The sequence below is a fragment of the Petromyzon marinus genome, unplaced genomic scaffold (genome assembly GCF_048934315.1).
Source record: "Petromyzon marinus isolate PM22_M1 ecotype Great Lakes invasive population unplaced genomic scaffold, UKy_Petmar_22M1.pri1.0 PM_G_Scaffold_70, whole genome shotgun sequence".
Lineage (NCBI taxonomy): Eukaryota > Metazoa > Chordata > Hyperoartia > Petromyzontiformes > Petromyzontidae > Petromyzon > Petromyzon marinus.
The window spans coordinates 917,950-941,499 of record NW_027423025.1 but is presented as its reverse complement, the minus strand read 5'-3'; the positions used below and the strand labels follow the sequence as shown (position 1 = coordinate 941,499).

The window sequence follows — 23,550 nt, the reverse complement described above, 5'->3', positions numbered from 1 at the left end:
CTGTGTGTGTCCTCTGGTGTACTTTAAGATGTGATGACTGTGCAAACGCCATCCCACACAGAGTGCACCTGAAGGGTTTCTCTCCTGTGTGTGTTCTCTGGTGTACTTGAAGATTTGATGACTGTGCAAACATCATCCCGCACAAAATACACTTGAAGGGTTTCTCTCCTGTGTGTGTTCTCTGGTGTTTTTTAACAACAGATGACCGTAAAAACGCCTTCCCACACACAGTGCACTTGAAGGGTTTCTCTCCCGTGTGTGTACTCTGGTGTCTTTGCAGATTTGATGAATGTGCAAATGCCTTCACACACACACTGCACTTGAAGGGTTTCTCTCCCGTGTGTGTTCTCTGGTGTAGTTGAAGATGTGATGACTGTGCAAACGCCTTCCCGCACATTGTGCACTTGAAGGGTTTCTCTCCTGTGTGTGTTCTCTGGTGTTTTTTTAACAACAGATGACCGTAAAAACGCCTTCCCACACACAGTGCACTTGAAGGGTTTCTCTCCCGTGTGAGTTCTCTTGTGCCGTGTGAAATCTCCAGTCCGATCCGTGCTGTATGCACACCGGTCGCATTGTTGCCTTGTCCTACCGAGCTGCGCTGAGTGCATTTGCTCCATCAGACCAATTTTGCAGAGGAAGCGTCAGAGGAAGCGTCAGCTGCAGACAGAAAAAAATAATATCCACACCATCTACACGACAGTATCGAGGCACAGAGGAATGCATATATAGTGTAACATGTGACTTACACGTCTATACTTATTCATATATTCATGATGTAGTAAAAACGTTTCCCAAATTCATCACACAGGCTGTTATGGCACACAATGAGAGGGCAAATGGTTATAAACATGCCTGGAAGCCCTCGTATCTTCAAAATGAATGTTCACCCAAAACTCCGAGCACACAATTTCGGCTGACTGGCTACAAAAGGAATATTTATGAGAGCTAAATTCAGCTGACCTAGAAAAGGGTGTTGAAAACAATACTATTTGTGTTATGCAGAAATTCATAAATTAATGTTCAATCGCAACTTAGAGGTGTGAATCCAGGCTCAGATGTCCTTAAATGCTGGGATGAACAGTTCCGACTTCAGCTGAATGTGTGTGCTGTGTTCACCTCCTGTTTCCATTCTTACAAAGAGTGCCAGAGGAAAACAAAAATAAACTATTGTTTTGATATAACTTCCGTGTTCAACAGAGTTAATAGATCTTCTTTGGTTCTTTTGGTAAAGTCACGTAGAATGAGAAAATAATAAAATAAAACAATTAAATTCTCACGACGTTTCGGCCACAACACAAGTGGCCTTATTCTTAGTTTTTTCGGTAAAGTCACGTTGAAGAGAAACAACAAAATAACAAAATATATATAAAACAATAAAAAATTCTCACGACGTTTCGACCATAACTCAAACGGTTATCATCAGGTGTGTCGGTTTGCATAAATTTATTTTGAAAACGGCATATTTATTTATTTATATATATAAAAAAATAACGTTTGCGTCACGCGCAACGATTGGCAGTTTGCCCAGGACTAGTCCATCTATTTTCCGATGGTCTGAAATCCGTTTTAGCTAAAGGTCTAAACTTTGCAGTCACACCTAAACACATACCAGTTAATGATATAATTGCCCAAGTAGACGTTGCTCTCAGGGGCCTGGGTCACATCGCTGCAGACGTAGCAAGATCTGAAATCGCTGCAACCCTCAAAAACGCTAAGATGCCAGCTAGCAACCTCAGCAAAGATGAGCGTTTTGAATTATATAAATTAAAAAAGAGGAATGATATTGTAGTTCTCTCAGCTGACAAAGGCAATGCTACTGTCATCATGGATAAAATAGAATACAACAACAAAATTAAAGAATTACTCGACGATGGTAGTTATACAAAAATAAAAAGAGATCCCACCAACAGCCTCGTCACACAAACCAACAAAATAATTTCTGATTCAACCGCATTAATTGATCAATCTAAACAGTTTTCGTTGAAACCTTCTGCTGCCAGGCCACCAAGATTATACGGCTTACCAAAAATACATAAAGTTGATACACCTCTTCGTCCCATAGTCTCTACTATCAGCTCCCCCACCTACAAACTAGCTCGTTTTTTGTCTGAAATCCTGCGTCCTTTCACTGGAAAGACCACTTCTGCGGTACAAAATTCTACTCACCTGGTATCAACATTCAAAGGTATTTCCCTGTCCCCAGACGACCTGCTTGTCAGTTTTGATGTAGTTTCCTTATTCACCAAGGTTCCTGTACCTGACACCATTGCAATCATTGAAGACTTGGTTCATCAAGGACTAAACACTGAGGTACCCCCCCTGGTGAGACACTGTTTAACCAATACATACTTCACTTGGAATGGAACTTTCTACAAACAAACTGAGGGCACCCCAATGGGCTCCCCCCTTTCTCCAGTTATAGCTAACATTTTCATGGAGAAATTTGAGACTGACGCCATCCAGACTGCCACTCTGCGCCCAACCTTATGGAAGAGGTACGTGGATGACACTTTTGTCATCTGGCCACATGGCCAGCCTGCTCTAGACCAATTCTTCGACCACATCAATTCCATACACCCAGCCATCAGATTTACCATGGAAGTCGAAATAGATGGCAAGATACCTTTTTTGGATGTCCTAATTAAAAAGAGACCTGATGGTTCAATGAGCCACTCTGTCTACAGGAAAGCTACCCATACGGATGCTTATCTGAAACCGGATTCCCACCACCATCCATCACAGAAGAATTCTCTCATCAAGACTCTGTATCATAGAGCCCAATGCATATCCGACCAGGAACACATAAGCAGTGAACTCAAGCACGTACACCAAGCTCTTAGGGCGAATGGTTACTCCGACTATACAATCCGCAAAGCTATCACTCAAACCATGAAGAAGAACCCTCTTGAGGAGCCTTTCAAAACCATCACTTTACCCTACATTGCTGGGATCACAAAAAAGATCTCCAAAATCTTGAATAAACACAAGATCCAGGTCCGTTTCAACACATTACATAAAATCCGTGATCTGGTTCCGTCTGTAAAAGATGTGATTCCGGACATACAATACCCTGGTGTCTACAAACTAAGTTGCCTCTGTGGTAGTAGTTACATTGGAGAAACCAAACGCCATATCTCGGACCGCATTCGTGAACATAAAGCAGACCTTAAACACGGTAGGACCAACACCTCGGCCGTAGCAGATCATTGTTCTAATTCAGTAGGCTCACATGCCATTGACTTTTCCAAGACGGAGGTTCTTTGTAAGCCATCTGGCTTCCATGAGAGATTCGTTCATGAGGCTATCCACATATACAAGCACAGAGACAATTTCAACCGAGAAGATGGATTCTATCTTAGCAATCATTGGAAAGATTTGATAAATCATTTCAGTTCTTGATTGATTGTTCACGCTTACAGTGGCTTTCAGACAGCATACATAAAAACAAATTTCGTCTCCCCCCTCCTCTTTTCAAAAAATAGATGGACTAGTCCTGGGCAAACTGCCAATCGTTGCGTGTGACGCAAACGTTATTTTTTATATAAATAAATAAATAAAGATGCCGTTTTCAAAATAAATTTATGCAAACCGACACACCTGATGATGACCGTTTGAGTTATGGTCGAAACGTCGTGAGAATTTTTTATTGTTTTATATATATTTTGTTATTTTGTTGTTTCTCTTCAACGTGACTTTACCGAAAAAAACTAAGAATATGAATTACTGCAGTCACGAAAGCTTTAAATCAAAATTTACAAGTGGCCTTCTTCAGGTGAAAGGAACAGACCTGTCGGGACGACAGAGCTACAATGAACGCTGCTAAGATTCGCAGAGTCTTTTAAGCTGGTTGAGAGAAGTGAGGCACCTTGACAAAGGGGTTTACATAACAGGCTAATTTAGCATAGACTTTACTGCAAACACAAACTTGACACTGTCACACACTGGCACGGGTCAAGAGGCGGTGGCATGTCCAGAACCATGCCTGGCCACCTTCATCTGCTCAGCATTAATGCTTCCTCACTCCACCAAGTAATTAATTGAGGATCAACGAACATAGCCGAGGCTAACTGGAGTTTGCGTGTCTCTCTCCGTGGTGAGATGTTAACTACCTCACGTGGTATACAGGAAGTCGTGGGTTCGATCCCGACCCTGACGCCTGCTGTATATTTGGAGTTTGCGCGTCACTCCGTTTAGCGTCTTTGACCGATAGACATTGACACACGTATTCTTGGTTCTTTCTGTAAAGTTACGTAGATAGAAAATAACAATAACAGATAATACAATTACATTAAATAAAGACTACTTGTGTTGCGATCAAAACGTGGGTTTTTTTGCTTTATTTTCTATGTTTTACGTTTGTTATGTTATTTTAATTTTATTTTCTATCTACGTGACTTTACCGAAAGAACCAAGAATATCAAATTCCTGCAGTCACCAAAGTTTTAAGTCAAAACATTCACACATGTTGACAAAGCCTCACCTTGTGTTGTTGTGGGCAGGTCGCTTCTGATAACAAGAGCGGTATAGCAGCTCAAGCGGGCTTGGCCTGCTAACAAAAGAACGAAAATAAAAACTGCGTGAATATTGACAATAAAACAAAGTTACAAAGTGGCGAGCCGGGTGAAGACAAATTAAACTTAAGCGAGATAATTAAAGTGAATGCAATCAGGCGAGGGCAGGAGGCAAGGCCCCGCGTGGCTAGGCCCCGCGTTGTAAAGTTCCAACCTGGACATCGATTCCCATGCTCGCTGCTACTCAATTGACATCCCTACGAGAGAGCGAGGCTCTACCTTGGTAAACAACAACAACCACCACCACAACCACCACCACAACACCCACAATGAGAATTTCTCACCTCGGATTTCAGTGCAGGAAGCGATAGCTTCCTGTTACCTCGTGACGTCACGCGGCAGCAGGTGACATGACGTCACATCCGGGGAACGATACACGCTCCTCCCACAATGAGCGGCTCCGCAACTAAATAAATAAATAAAGCTTATGTAACTCGTCCCATGTGTCGTGGGCAAAGAACTCGTCGGCTTTAACGAACACATTATGTTAATGAGTTGCCGTCACTGGGCCTAGCTTTGCCCAAATAAGGATTGGCACTGGAACGCAATCGGCAGTGACCCAAACGGAGGTGACGTCACGCTCAAGAGCGCGGTGTAATACCTTGGTGACATGACGTCACTAGCGAGGTACACCTCCCCCTGGCGTTTCACGACGATGAAGTAATGCTGAGTGGTGACGTCACAGAGCGGGGTTGGAGTTTAAGTTGCTTTAGATTCATTTTAATTGCTCCCTCCCTTGGGTGCGTGGGCTCAGCTACAACAACAAAGTGGACATTATTGTGTATACACTGTGTGTGTGTGTACACTGTGTGTGTACACTGTATGTGTGTGTACACTATGTGTGTGTGTACACTATGTGTGTGTGTACACACACATAGTGTACACACTGTGTGTATACACTGTGTGTGTACACTCTGTGTGTGTACAAAATGTGTGTGTGTACACTGTGTGTGTATACACTGTGTGTGTACATTGTGTGTGTATACTGTGTGTGTACACGATGTGTCTGTGTGTACACTGTGTACACAATGTGTCTGTGTGTACACTGTGTGTGTGTACAGTGTCTGTGTGTACACTGTGTCTGTGTGTGTGTACACTGTGTGTGTGTACACTGTGTGTGTGTACACTGTGTGTATACTCTGTGTGTGTGTACACTGTGTGTGTACAGTGTGTGCACAGTGTGTACACTGTGTGTACACTGTGTGTGTACACAATGTGTGTGTACACAATGTGTGTGTGTACACTGTGTGTGTACACTGTGTCTGTGTGTGTACACACACACAGACACAGGCCACCACCTGGCAGTCCCGGGGAGTCCCCCCCACCATCCCCACCACCCTTCACCACCCCCCATCACCCTGGTGGTGGTGGTGGTTGTTGTTGTTGTGATGTTCTGACACCAGTCAGATCAACACCTTCACAGCCACTGCTGCTGCTGGTTGTTTATAGGCAGGTGTTCACGCCACGTCCCTTTCTCTGTGTGTGTACACTCTGTGTGTGTGTACACCGAGTGTGTGTAGGTGTTCACGCCACATCCCTTTCTCTGTCACCATTTTAATACTGGGCTAAAGAGGTCCCGCAAACGTAAACATTTTCTGTTTAAAATGTAACACGAACATAACGAACAATGAATTATATTCTTGGTTCATCTTCTTTGGTTCTTTCGGTAAAGTCACGTAGAATGAGAATAAAATAATAAATTGATAAAATAAAATAACACAATAATATTCTCACGACGTTTCGGCCACAACACAAGCGGCCTTCATCAGGTGAAGGGACGAGACTGTCTGGTAGGACAGCGCTGGAGTGAAAAAGCCACGCTCAGATCACGACCTTTAAGCTGTGTGAGAAGAAACAAAGCGCCTTGACAAAGGAATTAGCATATAATTTAGCATTGAAATGGCTGAGTGATTAGCTTGTGACTGGTCACAGAAATGGCTATGTTAAAGTTAAAGCATACATTTCCGCAGAGGCACCCCTTGACAAAGGAATTAGCATAGAATTTAGCATTGAAATAGCTAAGTTAAAGCATACACATCCGCAGAGGCACCCCTTGACAAAGGAATTAGCATAGAATTTAGCATTGAAATAGCTGAGTGACTAGCTTGTAACTGGTCACAGAAATAGCTATGTTAAAGTCAGAGCATACACATTCACCGAGGCACCTAGTACAAATCAAACAGGAGAATTTAGCATTGAAATAACTAGGCGAATTTAGCATTGAAATAACCGAGTGATTAGCTAGTGACTGGTCACAGAAATGGCTATGTTGAAGTCAAGGCCTACACATCTGAGCTATTCACAGTAACTGGGTATACAATACAATATATAATGAATACTATATAGTGCACCAATAAAAAACTAAAATAGAAATTACCTTAATGTTATCAATAAACTCTATATTCTCCAATCAGCTAAGCTACCAACAATAAGTCGTTATATATCACAATGCTATATGACGAAAAATTGGGTGGATTCTTACCCTCAACTTTAGCAACACGGATAGCTACGGGCCCCGTTCAGACGGACGAGTTCATCCATGGTCGGAACAGAGGAGGGGGAGAGAGACAGCTGCGAGGCGCTATTATACTCCATGTTGTAAACCATACCATTAACCGTGGTGTGAGAGGTATTAAGAGTCAATGCTGGCGAAAGAGCTGCAGTCTGAAGGTCATCGTAAAATACAATTAATCAAGAACGGAAATGGTTTAAAACATCTTTCCAATGGTTACTAAGCCAGAATCCATCTTCTCGGTTGAAATTGTCTCTGTGCTTGTATATGTGAATGGCCTCATGAACGAATCTCTCATGGTAGCCGGTTGGTTTGCAAAGAACCTCCGTCTTGGAGAAGTCAATGTCATGTGAGCCCACTGAATTGTAACAGTGATCTGCCACGGCAGAGGAGTTCGTTCTACCGTGTTTCAAGTCTGCTTTATGTCCGCGGATGCGGTCCGAGATATGTCGTTGGGTTTCTCCAATGTAGCTACTACCACAGAGGCACTTTAGTTTGTAAACGCCCGGGTACTGTATGTCTGGAACAGCATCTTTTACAGATGGAACTAAATCACGGATTTTATGTACTGTGTTGAATCGGACCTGGATCTTGTGTTTATTCAGGATTTTGGAGCTCTTTTTAGTGACCCCTGCAATGTAGGGTAAGGTGATCCTTCTTCATGACTGGAGTGATGGCTTTGCGGATTGTGTAGTCGGAGTAAAAATTAGCCCTGAGAGCCTGGTGTACGTGCTTGAGTTCACTGGTAATGTGTTCCTGGTCGGAAATGCATTGGGCTCTATGGTATAGCGTCTTGATGAGGGAGTTCTTCTGGGATGGATGGTGGTGGGAATCCGGTTTCAAGTAAGCATCTGTATGGGTAGCTTTCCTGTAGACAGAGTGACTCATTGAACCATCATGTCTCCTTTTAATTAAGACATCCAAAAAGGGTATTTTGCCATCTTATGGCCTTCCAAAGATACACAAAGAAGATACACCCCTTCGTCCCATCGTCTCTACTATCAACTCCCCCACCTATAAACTGGCACGTTTTCTTGCTGATATACTGCGACCTTTCACTGGAAAAACCACCTCTGCGGTACTAAATTCTACTCACCTGGTATCGACAATCAAAGGCATTTCCCTGTCCCCAGACGACCTGCTTGTCAGTTTTGATGTGGTGTCCTTGTTCACCAAAGTGCCGGTATCTGACACCATCGCTATCATTGAAGACCTGGTTCATCAAGGACTGCATACTGATGTACCCCCCCTGGTGAGACATTGCTTAACCAACACATACTTCACCTGGAATGGAACTTTCTACAAACAAACTGAGGGCACCCCAATGGGCTCCCCCTATCTCCGGTTGTAGCCAACGTATTCATGGAAAAATTTGAAACTGACGCCATCCAGACTGCCACTCTACGCCCGACCTTATGGAAGAGGTACGTGGATGACACCTTTGTCATCTGGCCACATGGCCAGCCTGCTCTAGACCAATTCCGCGACCACATCAATTCCATATACCCAGCCATCAGATTTTCAAACGTATAAATAAAGACATTGCTTACAAATATCAGCTCTATGTTTTCAAGTAAATACATTTTGGGTAGTGAATTAATTATAGTCTAAATAAGATACAAGACGAATTGTAGGCAATTATAGTTATAATCAAAGACATTTTTAAACAATCACGTGGTCCCTGTAGTCGCCGTTAGAGACACAATCTGCTTGAAACAGTTTATCAACATATATGAATACATTGATTCGAATAAGCAGAGTTAATTTCCTATTCATGGCATGCCAGTTATGTGTCAGTTTTCGATATCAACATCACCTTATAAAAGAATAACATTTAAAATACGCACAGACAAGTATTCATTCGTAATTATTGACAGGCATATGAACAAAATTGCAAGCACCGTGTAAAAGCAATTATCATGAGAACATCGTGAATGCTTGGGAGCTTATTGTCTCTCGCTCCTGGTGAGAGATTGACCCAACCCACAGGTCCACAATGACTGGCCGCCCTTACTCTGCAGGTTGAACCTAGGAGCTGAGTGTTCAACTTCACATTCTTGTCATTAAAGGCCTGTGACAAAGGTGCATCTATTGGAGCGACATCGTCTCTGGCTTACACATCTACCGGGTCTCCACTTGACTTTGTATTGTCTAGGAAGTCCACCCACACCTCCACTTCCACAAACTGCTGGGAGTTGCCTCGCTCTGCCTCACAGTCAGAATTCTCCTCCTGCTTCACGTTGCCTCCGTCGATGTGAAGGTCCCATTTTGGAGTTGAATCTTCATCTTCACATTTCACCTTCACTTCTTCACATTTCACCATCACCTCTTCCCTCTTCACCATCACTTCTTCCCTCTTCACCATTACCTCTTCCCTCTTCACCATCACTTCTTCCCTCTTCACCATCACTTTTTCCCTCTTCACCATCACCTCTTCATATTTCACCTCGATACCTTTAAAAGTGTCCAAGCTGGGATTTTCTTCCGGTTCGTGTTTCATGAGGGATGGGCTCATTGCGGCACTTTGACTTTCACAAGCTGATTTCAGACTCCACTCCTTGTGGATCTTCTGATGCTTTTGTGTTCTCTGGTGTACTTGAAGATGTGGTTGCTGTGCAAACGCCTTCCCACACACACTGCACCAGAAGGGTTTCTCTCCTGTGTGAGTTCTCTGGTGTTCTACAAGAAGAGATGAACGTGCAAACGCCTTCACGCACACACTGCACTTGAAGGGTTTCTCTCCCGTGTGTGTTCTCTGGTGTATTACAAGAGCAGATGAATATCCAAACACCTTTCCACACACAATGCACTTGAAGGGTTTCTCTCCCGTGTGTGTTCTCTGGTGTGCTACAAGAGTAGATGATTGTGCAAACCCCTTCCCACACACAGTGCACTTGAAGGGTTTCTCTCCCGTGTGTGTTCTCTGGTGTATTACAAGAGCAGATGAATATGCAAACACCTATCCACACACAATGCACTTGAAGGGTTTCTCTCCCGTGTGTGTCCTCTGGTGTGCTACAAGAGTAGATGAATGTGCAAACGCCTTCCCACACACAGTGCACTTGAAGGGTTTCTCCCCCGTGTGTGTTCTCTGGTGTTCTACAAGAGTAGATGAACGTGCAAACGCCTTCCCACACACACTGCACTCGAAGGGTTTCTCTCCCGTGTGTGTTCTCTGGTGTTCTACAAGAGTAAATGAACGTGCAAATGCCTTCCCACACACACTGCACTTGAAGGGTTTCTCTCCTGTGTGAGTTCTCTCGTGCTGTGTGAAATCTCCAGTACGATCCGTGCTGTATGCACACCGGTCGCATTGGAGCCTTGTCCTACCGAGCTGCGCTGAGTGCATTTGCTCCATCAGACCAATTCTGCGGAGGAAGCGTCAAAGGAAGCGTCAGCTGGAGACAGAAAAAAATAATATCCACACCATCTACACGTCAGTATCGAGGCACAGAGGAATGCATATATAGTCACATGTGACTTACACGTCTATATTCATATATTCATGATGTAGTAAAACGTTTCCCAAATTCATCACACGGGCTGTTATGGCACACAATGAGAAGGCAAATGGTTATAAACATGCTTGGGAGCCCTCGTATCTTCAAAATGAATGTTCACCAAAAACTCCGAGCACACAATTTCGGCTGTCTGGCTACAAAAGGAATATATGAGAGCTAAATTCAGCTGATATAGCAAAGGGTGTTGAAAACAATACTATTTGCGTTAGGCAGAAATGCATAAATTAATGTTCAATCGCAACTTAGATGTGTGAATCCAGGCTCAGATGTCCTTGAATGCTGGGATGAACAGTTCTGACTTCAGCTGCACGTGTGTGCTGTGTTAACTTCCTGTTTCCATTCTTATAAAGAGTTCCAGAGGAAAACAAAAGTAAACTATTGTTATGCTATAACCTCCATGTTCAACAGAGTTAATAGACGTTACTGCAAACACAAACTGTACACTGTCACTGGGTAAACAGGCGGTGGCGTGTCTAGAATCACGCCTGGCCACCTTCATCTGCTTGGCATGAATGCTTCCTCACTCCACCAAGTAATTAATTGAGGATCAACGAACACAGCCGAGGCTAACTGGAGTTTGCGTGTCTCTCTCCGTGGTGAGATGTTAACTACCTCACCTGGTATACAGGAAGTCGTGGGTTCGATCCCGACCCTGACGCCTGCTGTATATTTGGAGTTTGCGGGTCCCTCCGTTTAGCGTCTTTGACCGATAGACATTGACACACGTATTCTTGTTTCTTTTGGTAAAGTTACGAAGATAGAAAATAACAATAACAGATAATACAATTACATTAAATAAAGATTACTTGTGTTGCGATCAAAACGACGTGAGTTTTTTTGCTTTATTTACAATGTTTTAATTATTTTTATTGTTATTTTTATTCAATTTTCTATCTACGTGACTTTACCGAAAGAACCAAGAATATTAATTCCTGCAGTCACCAAAGTTTTAAGTCAAAACATTCACACACGTTGACAAAGCCTCACCTTGTGTTGTTGTGGGCAGGTCGCTTCTGATAACAAGAGCGGTATAGCAGCTCAAGCGGGCTTGGCCTGGTGAAAAAAATAAAAACTGCATGAATATTTACAATAAAACAAAGTTACAAAGTGGCGAGCCGGGTGAAGACAAATTAAACTTAAGCGAGATAATTTAAGTAAACGCAATCAGGCGAGGGCAGGAGGCAAGGCCACGCGTGGCTAGGCCCCACGTTGTAAAGTTCCAACCTGGACATTGATTCCCATGCTCACTGCTACTCAACTGACATCCCTACGAGAGAGAGCGAAGCTCTACCTCGGTAAACAACAACAACCACCACCACAATCGCAATGAGAATTTCTCACCTCGGATTTCAGTGCAGGAAGCGATAGCTTCCTGTTACCTAGTGACGTCACGCGGCAGCAGGGGCGTGACGTCACATCCGGAGTACGAGACACGCTCCTCCCACAATGAGCGGCTCCGTAGCAAAATAAATTAGAGAATAAATAAATTATGTTAATGTTACTCGTCCCATATGTCGTGGGCAATGAACCCGTCGCAATAAACTCGCGACGGCTTTAACGAACACATTATGTTAATGAACCGCCAGTCACTGGGCGTAGCTTTGCCCAAATAAGGATTGGCACTATGCTCTTTGGTTCTATTGGGTAAGGTCACGTAGGTAAAAGACGTTGTACTGTCCCCTGACGATATCCTTGTCAGCTTCGATGTGGTCTCTTTGTTCACCAAGGTCCCAGTGCCTGATACCATTGAAATAATTGAAAATTTGGTCCATGGACTAGACCCCGACACACCTGCACTGGTTAGGCACTGCCTCAACAATACCTACTTTACTTGGAATGGCTCCTTCTACAAACAAAATGAGGGTACCCCCATAGGATCCCCCTTATCACCAGTTATAGCCAATATTTTCATGGAGAAATTTGAATCAGACGCCATCCAGACTTCCACCCTCAGACCTTCCCTGTGGAAGAGATATGTGGATGACACTTTCGTCATTTGGCCACATGGCCTCCCAGCTCTGAACCTTTTCCTACACCACATCAATTCTAAACATCCCGCCATCAAATTCACCATGGAAGTGGAGAAAGATGGCAAGCTACCATTCTTAGATGTTCTGTTTGAGAGGAGACCTGATGGCTCATTGGGGCATTCTGTCTACAGGAAACCCACCCACACAGATTCCTATTTGAAACCTGATTCCCACCACCACCCAGCCAAAAAGAATTCTCTCATCAAAACTTTATACCATAGGGCTCATTGCATTTCGGACCAACACCACCTGACCAGTGAATTAAAACATGTACACCTGGCCCTCAAAAGGAATGGTTACTCTGACCGTACCATCCGCCAAGCTGTTTCTCCCTCCATACAGAAACAACCACTTGATACTCCGGTCAAAACCACCACACTACCATATATAGCAGGCGTTACTAAAAAAGATTTCCAAAATTCTAAACAAACACAAGATCCAGGTCCGGTTCAATACAGTACACAAAATTCGTGATCTGATCCCATCCGTGAAGGATGTCATTCCTGACTTACAGTACCCCGGGGTTTACAAATTGAGTTGTACCTGCGGTGATTGCTATATCGGGGAGACAAAGCGACATGTCTCTGACCGAATTCGCGAGCACAAATAAGATTTGAAACACGGCAAAACGAATTCTTCTGCCGTGGCTGATCACTGTTACAACGCTGTGGGTGATCACGATATAATTTTCTGCGATACCAAGGTTCTTTGCAAACCCACGGGTTTTTATCAGAGATTTGTTCACGAGGCAATTCAGATCTACAAACACAGACACAATTTCAACCGAGAAGATGGTTTCAAATTTAGCAACGATTGGAAAGATGTTCTAAATCGAACTAAACATTAAACTAATTTCAATGGTACAGTATATTTTTCAAGTAGTGGTACCCCAAACTTTCGCAGCTCTTATAAATTCCCTTTTCACACCATCAATAGGTAAACTCTCCCCCCCCCCCGCGCCAAACGGCAAGTCCACCGGCACGTACAACACCTCTTTTCTAAAATCGGCCAATCAAATGCTAATTTTTATGCTAATTTCTTTGTCAGGACACCTTGTTTGCTCGCACACAGTTTAAAGGTCCGCGGTCTGAGCGTGGTTGTGTTTCGCTAAATTCTCCTGTTTGATTTGTACTAGGTGCCTCGGTGAATGTATATGCTCTGACTTTAACATAGCTATTTCTGTGACCAGTTACAAGCTAATCACTCAGCTATTTCAATGCTAAATTCTATGCTAATTCCTTTGTCAAGGGGTGCCTCTGCCGATGTGTATACTTTAACTTAGCTATTTCAATGAGCCATTTCAATGCTAAATTATATGCTAATTCCTTTGTAAAGGCGATTTGTTTCTTCTCTCACAGCTTAAAGGTCGTGATCTGCGCGTGGCTTTTTCCACTCCAGCGCTGTCCTCCAGACAGTCTCGTCCCTTCACCTGATGAAGGCCGCTTGTGTTGTGGCCGAAACGTCGTGATTTTTGTTATTTTATTTTTTACCTACGTGACTTTACCCAATAGAACCAAAGAGTATGGATCCTAGCAGTCACGAAAGCTTTAAAATCTAGAATAGAAATGTAATGCATTACAACACAGTCGGCCAACATAAGAGTCAACACCCCACCTGGTTGATAACGTTCTTCCAAAGATTGCTCAATTTGAAAGAGAGACAAAACACAGACACGGAGACACATAGACAGAGAGAGATCACATGGAGACACACAGAGAGAGATACACACATACAGTGAGGGTAAAAAGTATTTGATCCCCTGCTGATTTTGTACGTTTGCCCACTGACAAAGAAATGATCAGTCTATAATTTTAATGGAAGGTTTAATTGAACAGTGAGAGACAGAATAACAACAAAAAAATCCAGATAAACGCATGTCAAAAATGTCATAAATTTATTTGCATTTTAATGAGGGAAAAAAGTATTTGACCCCTCTGCAAAACATGACTTAGTACTTGGTGGCAAAACCCTTGTTGGCAATCACAGAGGTCAGACGTTTCTTGTAGTTGGCCACCAGGTTTGCACACATCTCAGGAGGGATTTTGTCCCACTCCTCTTTGCAGATCTTCTCCAAGTCATTAAGGTTTCGAGGCTGACGTTTGGCAACTCGAACCTTCAGCTCCCTCCAGATTTCCTATGGGATTAAGGTCTGGAGACTGGCTAGGCCACCCCAGGACCTTAATGTGCTTCTTCTTGAGCCACTCCTTTGTTGCCTTGGCCGTGTGTTTTGGGTCATTGTCATGCTGGAATACCCATCCACCATCCATTTTCAATGCCCTGGCTGAGGGAAGCAGGTTCTCACCCAAGATTTGACGGTACATGGCCCCGTCCATCGTCCCTTTGATGCGGTGAAGTTGTCCTGTCCCCTTAGCAGAAAAACACCCCAAAGCATGTTTCCACCTCCATGTTTGACGGTGGGGATGGTGTTCTTGGGGTCATAGGCAGCATTCCTCCTCCTCCAAACACGGCGAGTTGAGTTGATGTCAAAGAGTTCCATTTTGGTCTAATCCGACCAAAACACTTTCACCCAGTTGTCCTCTGAATCATTCAGATGTTGATTGGCAAACTTCAGACGGGCATGTATATGTGCTTTCTTGAGTAGGGGGACCTTGCAGGCGCTGCAGGATTTCAGTCCTTCACGGTGAAGTGTGTTATCAATTGTTTTCTTGGTGACTATGGTCCCAGCTGCGTTGAGATCATTGACAAGATCCTCCCGTGTAGTTATGGGCTGATTCCTCACCGTTCTCATGATCATTGCAACTCCACGAGGTGAGATCTTGCATGGAGCCCCAGGCCGAAGGAGATTGACAGTTTTTTTGCGTTTCTTCCATTTGCGAATAATCGCACCAACTGTTGTCACCTTCTCACCAAGCTGCTTGGCAATGGTCTTTTAGCCCATTCCAGCCTTGTGTAGGTCTACAATCTTGTCCCTGACATCCTTGGAGAGCTCTTTGGTCTTGGCCATGGTGGAGAGTTTGGGATCTGATTGATTGATTGCTTCTGTGGACAGGTGTCTTTTATACAGGTAACGAGCTGAGATAATGGGCACTCCCTTTAAGAGTGTGCTCCTAATCTCAGCTCGTTACCTGTATAACAGACACCTGGGAGCCAGAAATCTTTCCGATTGAGAGGGGGTCAAATACTTATTTCCCTCATTAAAATGCGAATCAATTTATAAAATTTTTGACATGCGTTTATCTGGATTTTCTTGTTGTTATTCTGTCTCTCACTGTTCAAATAAACCTACCATTAAAATTATAGACTGATCATTTCCTTGTCAGTGGGCAAACGTACAAAATCAGCAGGGGACCAAATACTGTTTTCCCTCACTGTAGGCACACAGAGAAACAACGCCTCTGTGTCGAGGCCTTAAATAGAGAGAGAGAGGGGGGCAGAGAGAAAGGGGAGGGGGTGTAGAGAAATCCGCGAGTCAATGCAAGGCCGTAGCCATGGAGTCAACATTGGGGGGGACCAAATCTACCAGGGGCTCTGGGGTCCCCCCCCCCCCCAGAAAAAAATCTAAATTTGAAAACGAATTTCCTGACATTTCCTAAAATATTGAAAAATTTCACTAACACATGGGATGGAATATTTTTGTTATTTGATACAATAATGTATAATATTGTATTGTATTACATTGCTCTGTGTTGTTTATTCTTTAACTTTTCTTGTTTCATAGTATGTATTGGCAGAGATTAGGGATTCATAAAGTACAAGGCAATCATACAAACACAAATCTACGCATTGTTACATGAAGACAAGTCCACATTTTGTGGCCAAGGTTTAGCAAATTGTTTTTTATTAACATAGCATAGCAATTATTATTTTAAAAAATACTTTCATAGCAATATATTGGGGGGGACATTTTGAGCATATATGATTATTGGGGGGGGGATATGTCCCGCCCCAATATATATTATAATTCTTATAACATATTATAATTACGGCATTGTGTCAATGAGAGATTTGGAACTTTGGTGACTGCGGGAAATAATAATAACACGAGGACATGCAGAGAGAGAGAGAAAGCTCACTTATATTCTTGGCTCTTTCGGTAAAGTCACCACGTAGAAGGGAAACAATAAAATAATAAAAATATAAAACAACAAAATTCTCACGTTTCGACTGCAACACAAGCAATCATCATCAGGTGTGAAAGCCACGGCAAGAAAATTTGAAAACCACAGAAAGGAAATTTCAAAATGTTCTTGCTGATGGTTTTCACACCTGATGATGATTGCTTGTGTTGCAGTTGAAACGTCGTGATAATTTTATTGTTTTATATATTTTTATTATTTTATTGTTTCCCTTCTACGTGGTGGTGACTTTACCGAAAGAACCAAGAATATGAATCCCTGCAGTCAAGAAAGCTTTAAATCAAAAGCTCACTTAATCAAACAAACTGAGTAAAACTTGGAAATGTAATGCAATGCAACACAGAGAGTCGGTCAACACACAATAAACGCATAGCCTGGTAGATTACTTTCTTACAAAGATTGCTCAACTAAGCGAGATAATTAAAGCAAACGCGATCAGGCGAGGGCAGGAGGCAAGGCCCCGCGTGGCTAGGCCCCGCGTTGTAAAGTTCCAACCTGGACATCGATTCCCATGCTCGCTGCTACTCAATTGACATCCCTACGAGAGAGCGAGGCTCTACCTCGGTAAACAACAACCACCACCACAACCACCACCACAACCACCACAACCGCGATGAGAATTTCTCACCTCGGATTTCAGTTCACGCACGGAGCGGCAGATTTCTGTTACCTCGTGACGTCACGCAGCAGCAGGATTGGTGACGTCACTTGCGTGGTACAAGACACTCCCCTCCCGCAACGAGCGGGTCTTAATTTAAATAAATTATGTTAATGAGCCCAGCCCATACGTGGAGGGATGGGGCGTGGGTGCTGAACCCGTCGCAATAAACTCGCGACAGTCGACACGAATATATTATGTTAATGAGCCGCCAGTCACCGGGCGTAGCTTTGCCCAAATAAGGATTGTACTTGAACAGATAACGCAAGTTGACCCAGGCAGAGGTGACGTCACGCTCAAGGGCGCGGTAGACGGGGTGGGGTGAATACCTTGGTGACATGACGTCACTGGCGAGGTACACCTCCCCCTGGCGTTTCACGCCGATGAGGTGATGCTGAGTAGTGACGCCACAGAGCGGGATTGGAGTTTAAGTTGATTTAGATTCATTTTCCATTGCTCCCTCCCTTGAACTCAGCAACAACAACGTGGACATTGCATCCCACTGGGATTTTTAGCACACAGCGTTGGTGTACGGTGCTTTTCTCAGGAACATTTTGCTGTTTTTTTCATGGATTTTCTGTTTGCAGAGTCACACAAAGTAGTAACTTTAAGATGTGTTTTTTGTTTTTGTTTGTTGTGGTTGCACTTGATTCAAGAGCCGAATGGCTCACAGGGGTATACCAAATATATATCAACTGAAACTATTGTGTACACACTGTGTGTATGTAAACTGTGTGTGTACACTGTGTGTGCGTACACTGTGTGTGTGTACAGTGTGTGTACACTGTGTGTGTACACACTGTGTGTGTGTGTACACTGTGTGTCACTGTGCCTGGCATAAGCGTCGTGGTGACGTCACCGCCACTTAGTGGAGAATGGCGGTTGTTGTGTCACTGTGTGTGTGTACACTCTGTGTGTACACTATGTGTCACTGTGTGTGTCACTGTGTGTATATATACACTGTGTGTATACACTGTATGCGTGTACACTGTGTGTGTACAGTGTATACCCTGTGTATGTGTACAGTGTATACACTGTGTGCGTGTACAGTGTGCGTGTACACTGTCTGTGTGTACACTGTGTATACACTGTGTGTGTGTACGCTATGTGTGTATACACTGTGTGTGTACACTGTGTGCATGTGTACACTGTGTGTACACTGTGTGTACATTGTGTGTGTACACTGTGTGTACACTGTTTGTGTCCGAACCCCCGGCAAGGCCATCTACTTAATGATGAGAGAAAATTCACACGAAATGTCCTTTTCAATGAAGTCTTCCAGATGTAAATTGATACAAGCTTTTAATGAAGAAATAAAATCATCTAATTCAAAACACAACACAATTCAAAGATGTTTCATTTTAAAACTTCAAAACGGAGCATGGGGTACTTGCGTGAATGCGTCCTTCGTGTGCCGTAAATGTTGTGACTTTCCTGGCCTGAAGGCCGTCAATGTGTTGGACCATTATTGGTGCACAGCGTCTCAACAACAGCAGTGGGGTTTGCTTCAACCGATAGGTAACGAACATCCAGACGTGAATCAGCAAGGAGCATTTCTAGTCCTAGTTAGACAAAATCTACGTCAACACGTAAGACAAAACTACAATTCGTGTTGTAGAGAATGTACCTCCTCCTATACGTGTAACTTTCAAGTGGTATGCCTTGTAACTGATGAATGATCCGAGCGTGCTCCCTATTTCAAAGACGATGAGTTGCTCCAGAGGCAGACGCTTCGTGAAACACAAGAGTTCTCTGTACAGGTTACTTCCAAAACACACACCCACTTTGTCCTAACATCACTTATTCAATGTGTGAATCTCAGACAAAATATTACATGTACGCGCACAATCAGACGAGTATTCATTCTAAATCATTGACGGGCATATTAGCAACATTGAATTACTGCAGCAAAATTGACTGCATCACGTTACATCGTATTAACAAGAAGTTATTTTACAAATACGCACCGTCTGCTTAACAGTGTATGTACAACATACTATTGTTGCGTCATTCAAAACGAGTAGGCCGTTGCATGCTGGCGTCTGGGTCAAAATGTATCAAACTCTAAACATTACGCTACAAATAATAGATCACGGAGTTTCGATGGCAACACAAGCAATCGTCATCAGGTGGGACAAGCACAGCAGCAATAAGAAGAAACTGCTGGAGTAGGCGCCTACCACTTCAGCGTCTTCTTCTTGCTGTGGTTGTCCCACTTGATGACGATTGCTTGTCTTGTGATCTAAACGCCGTGATCTGTTATGTTTCTACCCACGTGGTGACTTTACCGAAAGAACTCAAGAGTGTGGATTCCTGCAGTCACGAAAGCTTCGAATCAAGATTACCTACAAACTACACAACTGAGATGACGCATCAATCATCGCCCCCTACTGACAGGCTCTTGGTCACATGGAGGCTGGTGCAGGGCCACCCACCACCTTGTGTCACACAGGGGTAGCTGCTACTTGGGGATGCTCTTCGAGCGTTTCAGACGAGGTACTACACAAAACTCCGAGTTGCTGAGGCGGTTAAGCAAGCACCACGCAAAAACAATTATGATAACATCATGAATGTTTGGGAGCTTTATGGCTCTCGCTCCTAGTGAGAGATTAACCCAACCCACAGGTCCACAAAGACTGGCCGCTCTTACTCTGCAGGTTGAACCTAGGAATTGAGTGTTCAACTTCACATTCTTGTCATTAAAGGCCTGTGACAAAGGTGCATCTATTGGAGCGACATCGTCTCTGGCTTACACATCTACCGGGTCTCCACTTGACTTTGGATTGTCTCGGAGGAAGTCCACCCACACCTCCACTTCCACAAACTGCTGGGAGTTGCCTCGCTCTGCCTCACAGTCAGAATTCTCCTCCTGCTTCACGTTGCCTCCATCGATGTGAAGGTCGGATTTTGAAGTTGAATTTTCATCTTCACATTTAACCTGCACTTCTTTGCTCTTCACCATCACTTCTTCCCTCTTCACCATCACCTCTTCGCTCATCACTTCTTCCCTCTTCACCATCACCTCTTCACATTTCACCTCGATACCTTTAAGTGTCAAAGCTGGGATTTTCCTCCGGTTCTTGTTTCATGAGGGATGGGCTCATTGCAGCACTTTGACTTTCACAAGCTGACTTCAGACTAAACTCCTTGTGGATCTTCTGATGCTTGTGCGTTCTCTGGTGTACTTGAAGATTTGATGAATCTGCAAACGCCTTCCAGCAGAGTGCACCTGAAGGGTTTCTCTCCTGTGTGTGTTCTCTGGTGTTTTTGAAGAACAGATGACTGTGAAAATGCCTTTCCACACACACTGCACTTGAAGGGTTTCTCTCCCGTGTGTGTTCTCTGATGTCTTTGACGATTTGATGAATCTGCAAACGCCATCCCGCACAGAGTGCACCTGAAGGGTTTCTCTCCCGTGTGTGTTCTCTCGTGTCTTTGAAGATGTGACACATGTACAAACGCCATCCTGCACAGAATGCACCTGAAGGGTTTCTCTCCTGTGTGTGTTCTCTGGTGTTCTCTAAGATATGATGACTGTGCAAACGCCATCCCGCACACACTGCACCTGAAGGGTTTCTCTCCTGTGTGTGTTCTCTGGTGTTTTTGAAGAACAGATGACTGTGAAAATGCCTTTCCACACACACTGCACTTGAAGGGTTTCTCTCCCGTGTGTGTTCTCTGGTGTCTTTGACGATTTGATGAATCTGCAAACGCCATCCCGCACAGAGTGCACCTGAAGGGTTTCTCTCCCGTGTGTGTTCTCTCGTGTCTTTGAAGATGTGACACATGTACAAATGCCATCCTGCACAGAATGCACCTGAAGGGTTTCTCTCCTGTGTGTGTTCTCTGGTGTACTTTAAGATGTGGTGACTGTGCAAACGCCATCCCACACACAGTGCACTTGAAGGGTTTATCTCCTGTGTGTGTTCTCTGGTGTTTTTTAAGACCAGATGACTGTGAAAATGCCTTCCCACACACACTGCACTTGAAGGGTTTCTCTCCTGTGTGTGTTCTCTGGTGGGTCTGAACAACTAATGAACGTGCAAACGCCTTCCCGCACAAGGTGCACCTGAAGGGTTTCACTCCCGTGTGTGTTCTCTGGTGTCTTTGCAGATTTGATGACTGTGCAAATGCCTTCCCACACACACTGCACTTGAAGGGTTTCTCTCCCGTGTGTGTTCTCTGGTGTATTTGCAGATTTGATGACTGTGAAAATGGCTTCCCACACACAGTGCACTTGAAGGGTTTCTCTCCTGTGTGAGTTCTCTGGTGCCGTGTCAAATTTCCAGTCCGATCCGTGCTGTATGCACGCTGGTCGCATTGTTGACCGAGCTGCGCTGACTGCATTTGCTCCATCAGACCAATTCTGCGGAGGAAGCGTGAGAGGAAGCGTCAGCTGCAGACAGAAAAAAATAATATCCACACCATCTACACGTCAGTATCGAGGCACAGAGGAATGCATATATAGTCACATGTGACTTACACGTCTATATTCATATATTCATGATGTAGTAAAAACGTTTCCCAAATTCATCACACGGGCTGGTATGGCACACAATGAGAGGGCAAATGGTCATAAACATGCCTGGAAGCCCTCGTATCTTCAAAATGAATGTTCACCCAAAACTCCGAGTACACAATTTCGGCTGTCTGGCTACAAAAGGAATATTTATGAGAGCTAAATTCAGCTGACATAGCAAAGGGTGTTGAAAACAATACTATTTGTGTTATGCAGAAATTCATAAATTAATGTTCAATCGCAACTTAGAGGTGTGAATCCAGGCTCAGATGTCCTTGAATGCTGGGATGAACAGTTCCGATTTCAGCTGCATATGTGTGCTGTGTTCACCTCCTGTTTCCATTCTTATAAAGAGTTCCAGAGGAAAACAAAAATAAACTATTGTTACGATATAACCTCCGTGTTCAACAGAGTTAATAGACGTTACTGCAAACACAAACTGTACAATGTCACTGGGTAAACAGGCGGTGGCGTGTCTAGAATCACGCCTGGCCACCTTCATCTGCTTGGCATGAATGCTTTCTCACTCCACCAAGTAATTAATTGAGGATCAACGAACATATCCGAGGCTAACTGGAGTTTGCGTGTGTCTCTCCGTGGTGAGATGTTAACTACCTCACCTGGTATACAGGAAGTCGTGGGTTCGATCCCGACCCTGACGCCTGCTGTATATTTGGAGTTTGCGCGTCACTCCGTTTAGCGTCTTTGACCGATAAGACATTGACACACGTATTCTTGTTGATTTCGGTAAAGTTACGTAGATAGAAAATAACAATAACTGATAATACAATTACATTAAATAAAGACTGCTTGTATTCAAAACGTGAGTTTTTTTGCTTTACTTACAATTTATTTTTATTTATTTAAATTTTATTTTCTACCTATGTTACTTTACCAAAAGAACCAAGAATATTAATTCCTGCAGTCACCAAAGTTTTAAGTCAAAACATTCACACACGTTGACAAAGCCCCACCTTGTGTTGTTGTGGGCAGGTCGCTTCTGATAACAAGAGCGGTATAGCAGCTCAAGCGGGCTTGGCCTGCTGAAAAAAAAATAAAAACTGCGTGAATATTTACAATAAAACAAAGTTACAAAGTGGCGAGCCGGGTGAAGACAAATTAAACTTAAGCGAGATAATTAAAGTGAACGCAATCAGGCGAGGGCAGGAGGCAAGGCCCCGCGTGGCTAGGCCCCGCGTTGTAAAGTTCCAACCTGGACATCGATTCCCATGCTCGCTGCTACTCAACTGACATCCCTAAGAGAGAGAGAGGCTCTACCTTGGTAAACAACAACAACAACCACGACCACCACAACAACCACGACCACCAACACGATAATAATTTCTCACCTCAGATTTCAGTGCAAGAGCGAAGCGATCGCTTCCTGTTACCTCGTGACGTCACGCATCAGCAGAAGGTGACATGACGTCACGTCCGGGGTATAAGACACTCCCCTCCCACGAGCGGCTCCGTAACTGAATAAATTATATTCTTAGTTTTTTCGGTAAAGTCACGTTGAAGAGAAACAACAAAATAACAAAATATATATATAAAACAATAAAAAATTCTCACGACGTTTCGACCATAACTCAAATGGTCATCATCAGGTGTGTCGGTTTGCATAAATTTATTTTGAAAATGG

General features: G+C 43.7%; 1 protein-coding gene across 1 annotated transcript; it reads right to left on the bottom strand.

Moving 5' to 3' along the window:
* Positions 1–18,770: 18,770 nt before the first annotated feature.
* Positions 18,771–23,198, bottom strand: LOC142920265 (uncharacterized). Its single transcript, XM_076062781.1, has 3 exons — positions 23,122–23,198; positions 22,883–22,951; positions 18,771–21,755 (listed from the first exon to the last, which is right to left on the bottom strand). Exons 1-3 carry the CDS (start codon positions 23,127–23,129, stop codon positions 20,528–20,530), a joined length of 1,305 nt encoding a protein of 434 aa, XP_075918896.1. The 5' UTR covers positions 23,130–23,198; the 3' UTR covers positions 18,771–20,527.
* Positions 23,199–23,550: the final 352 nt, after the last annotated feature.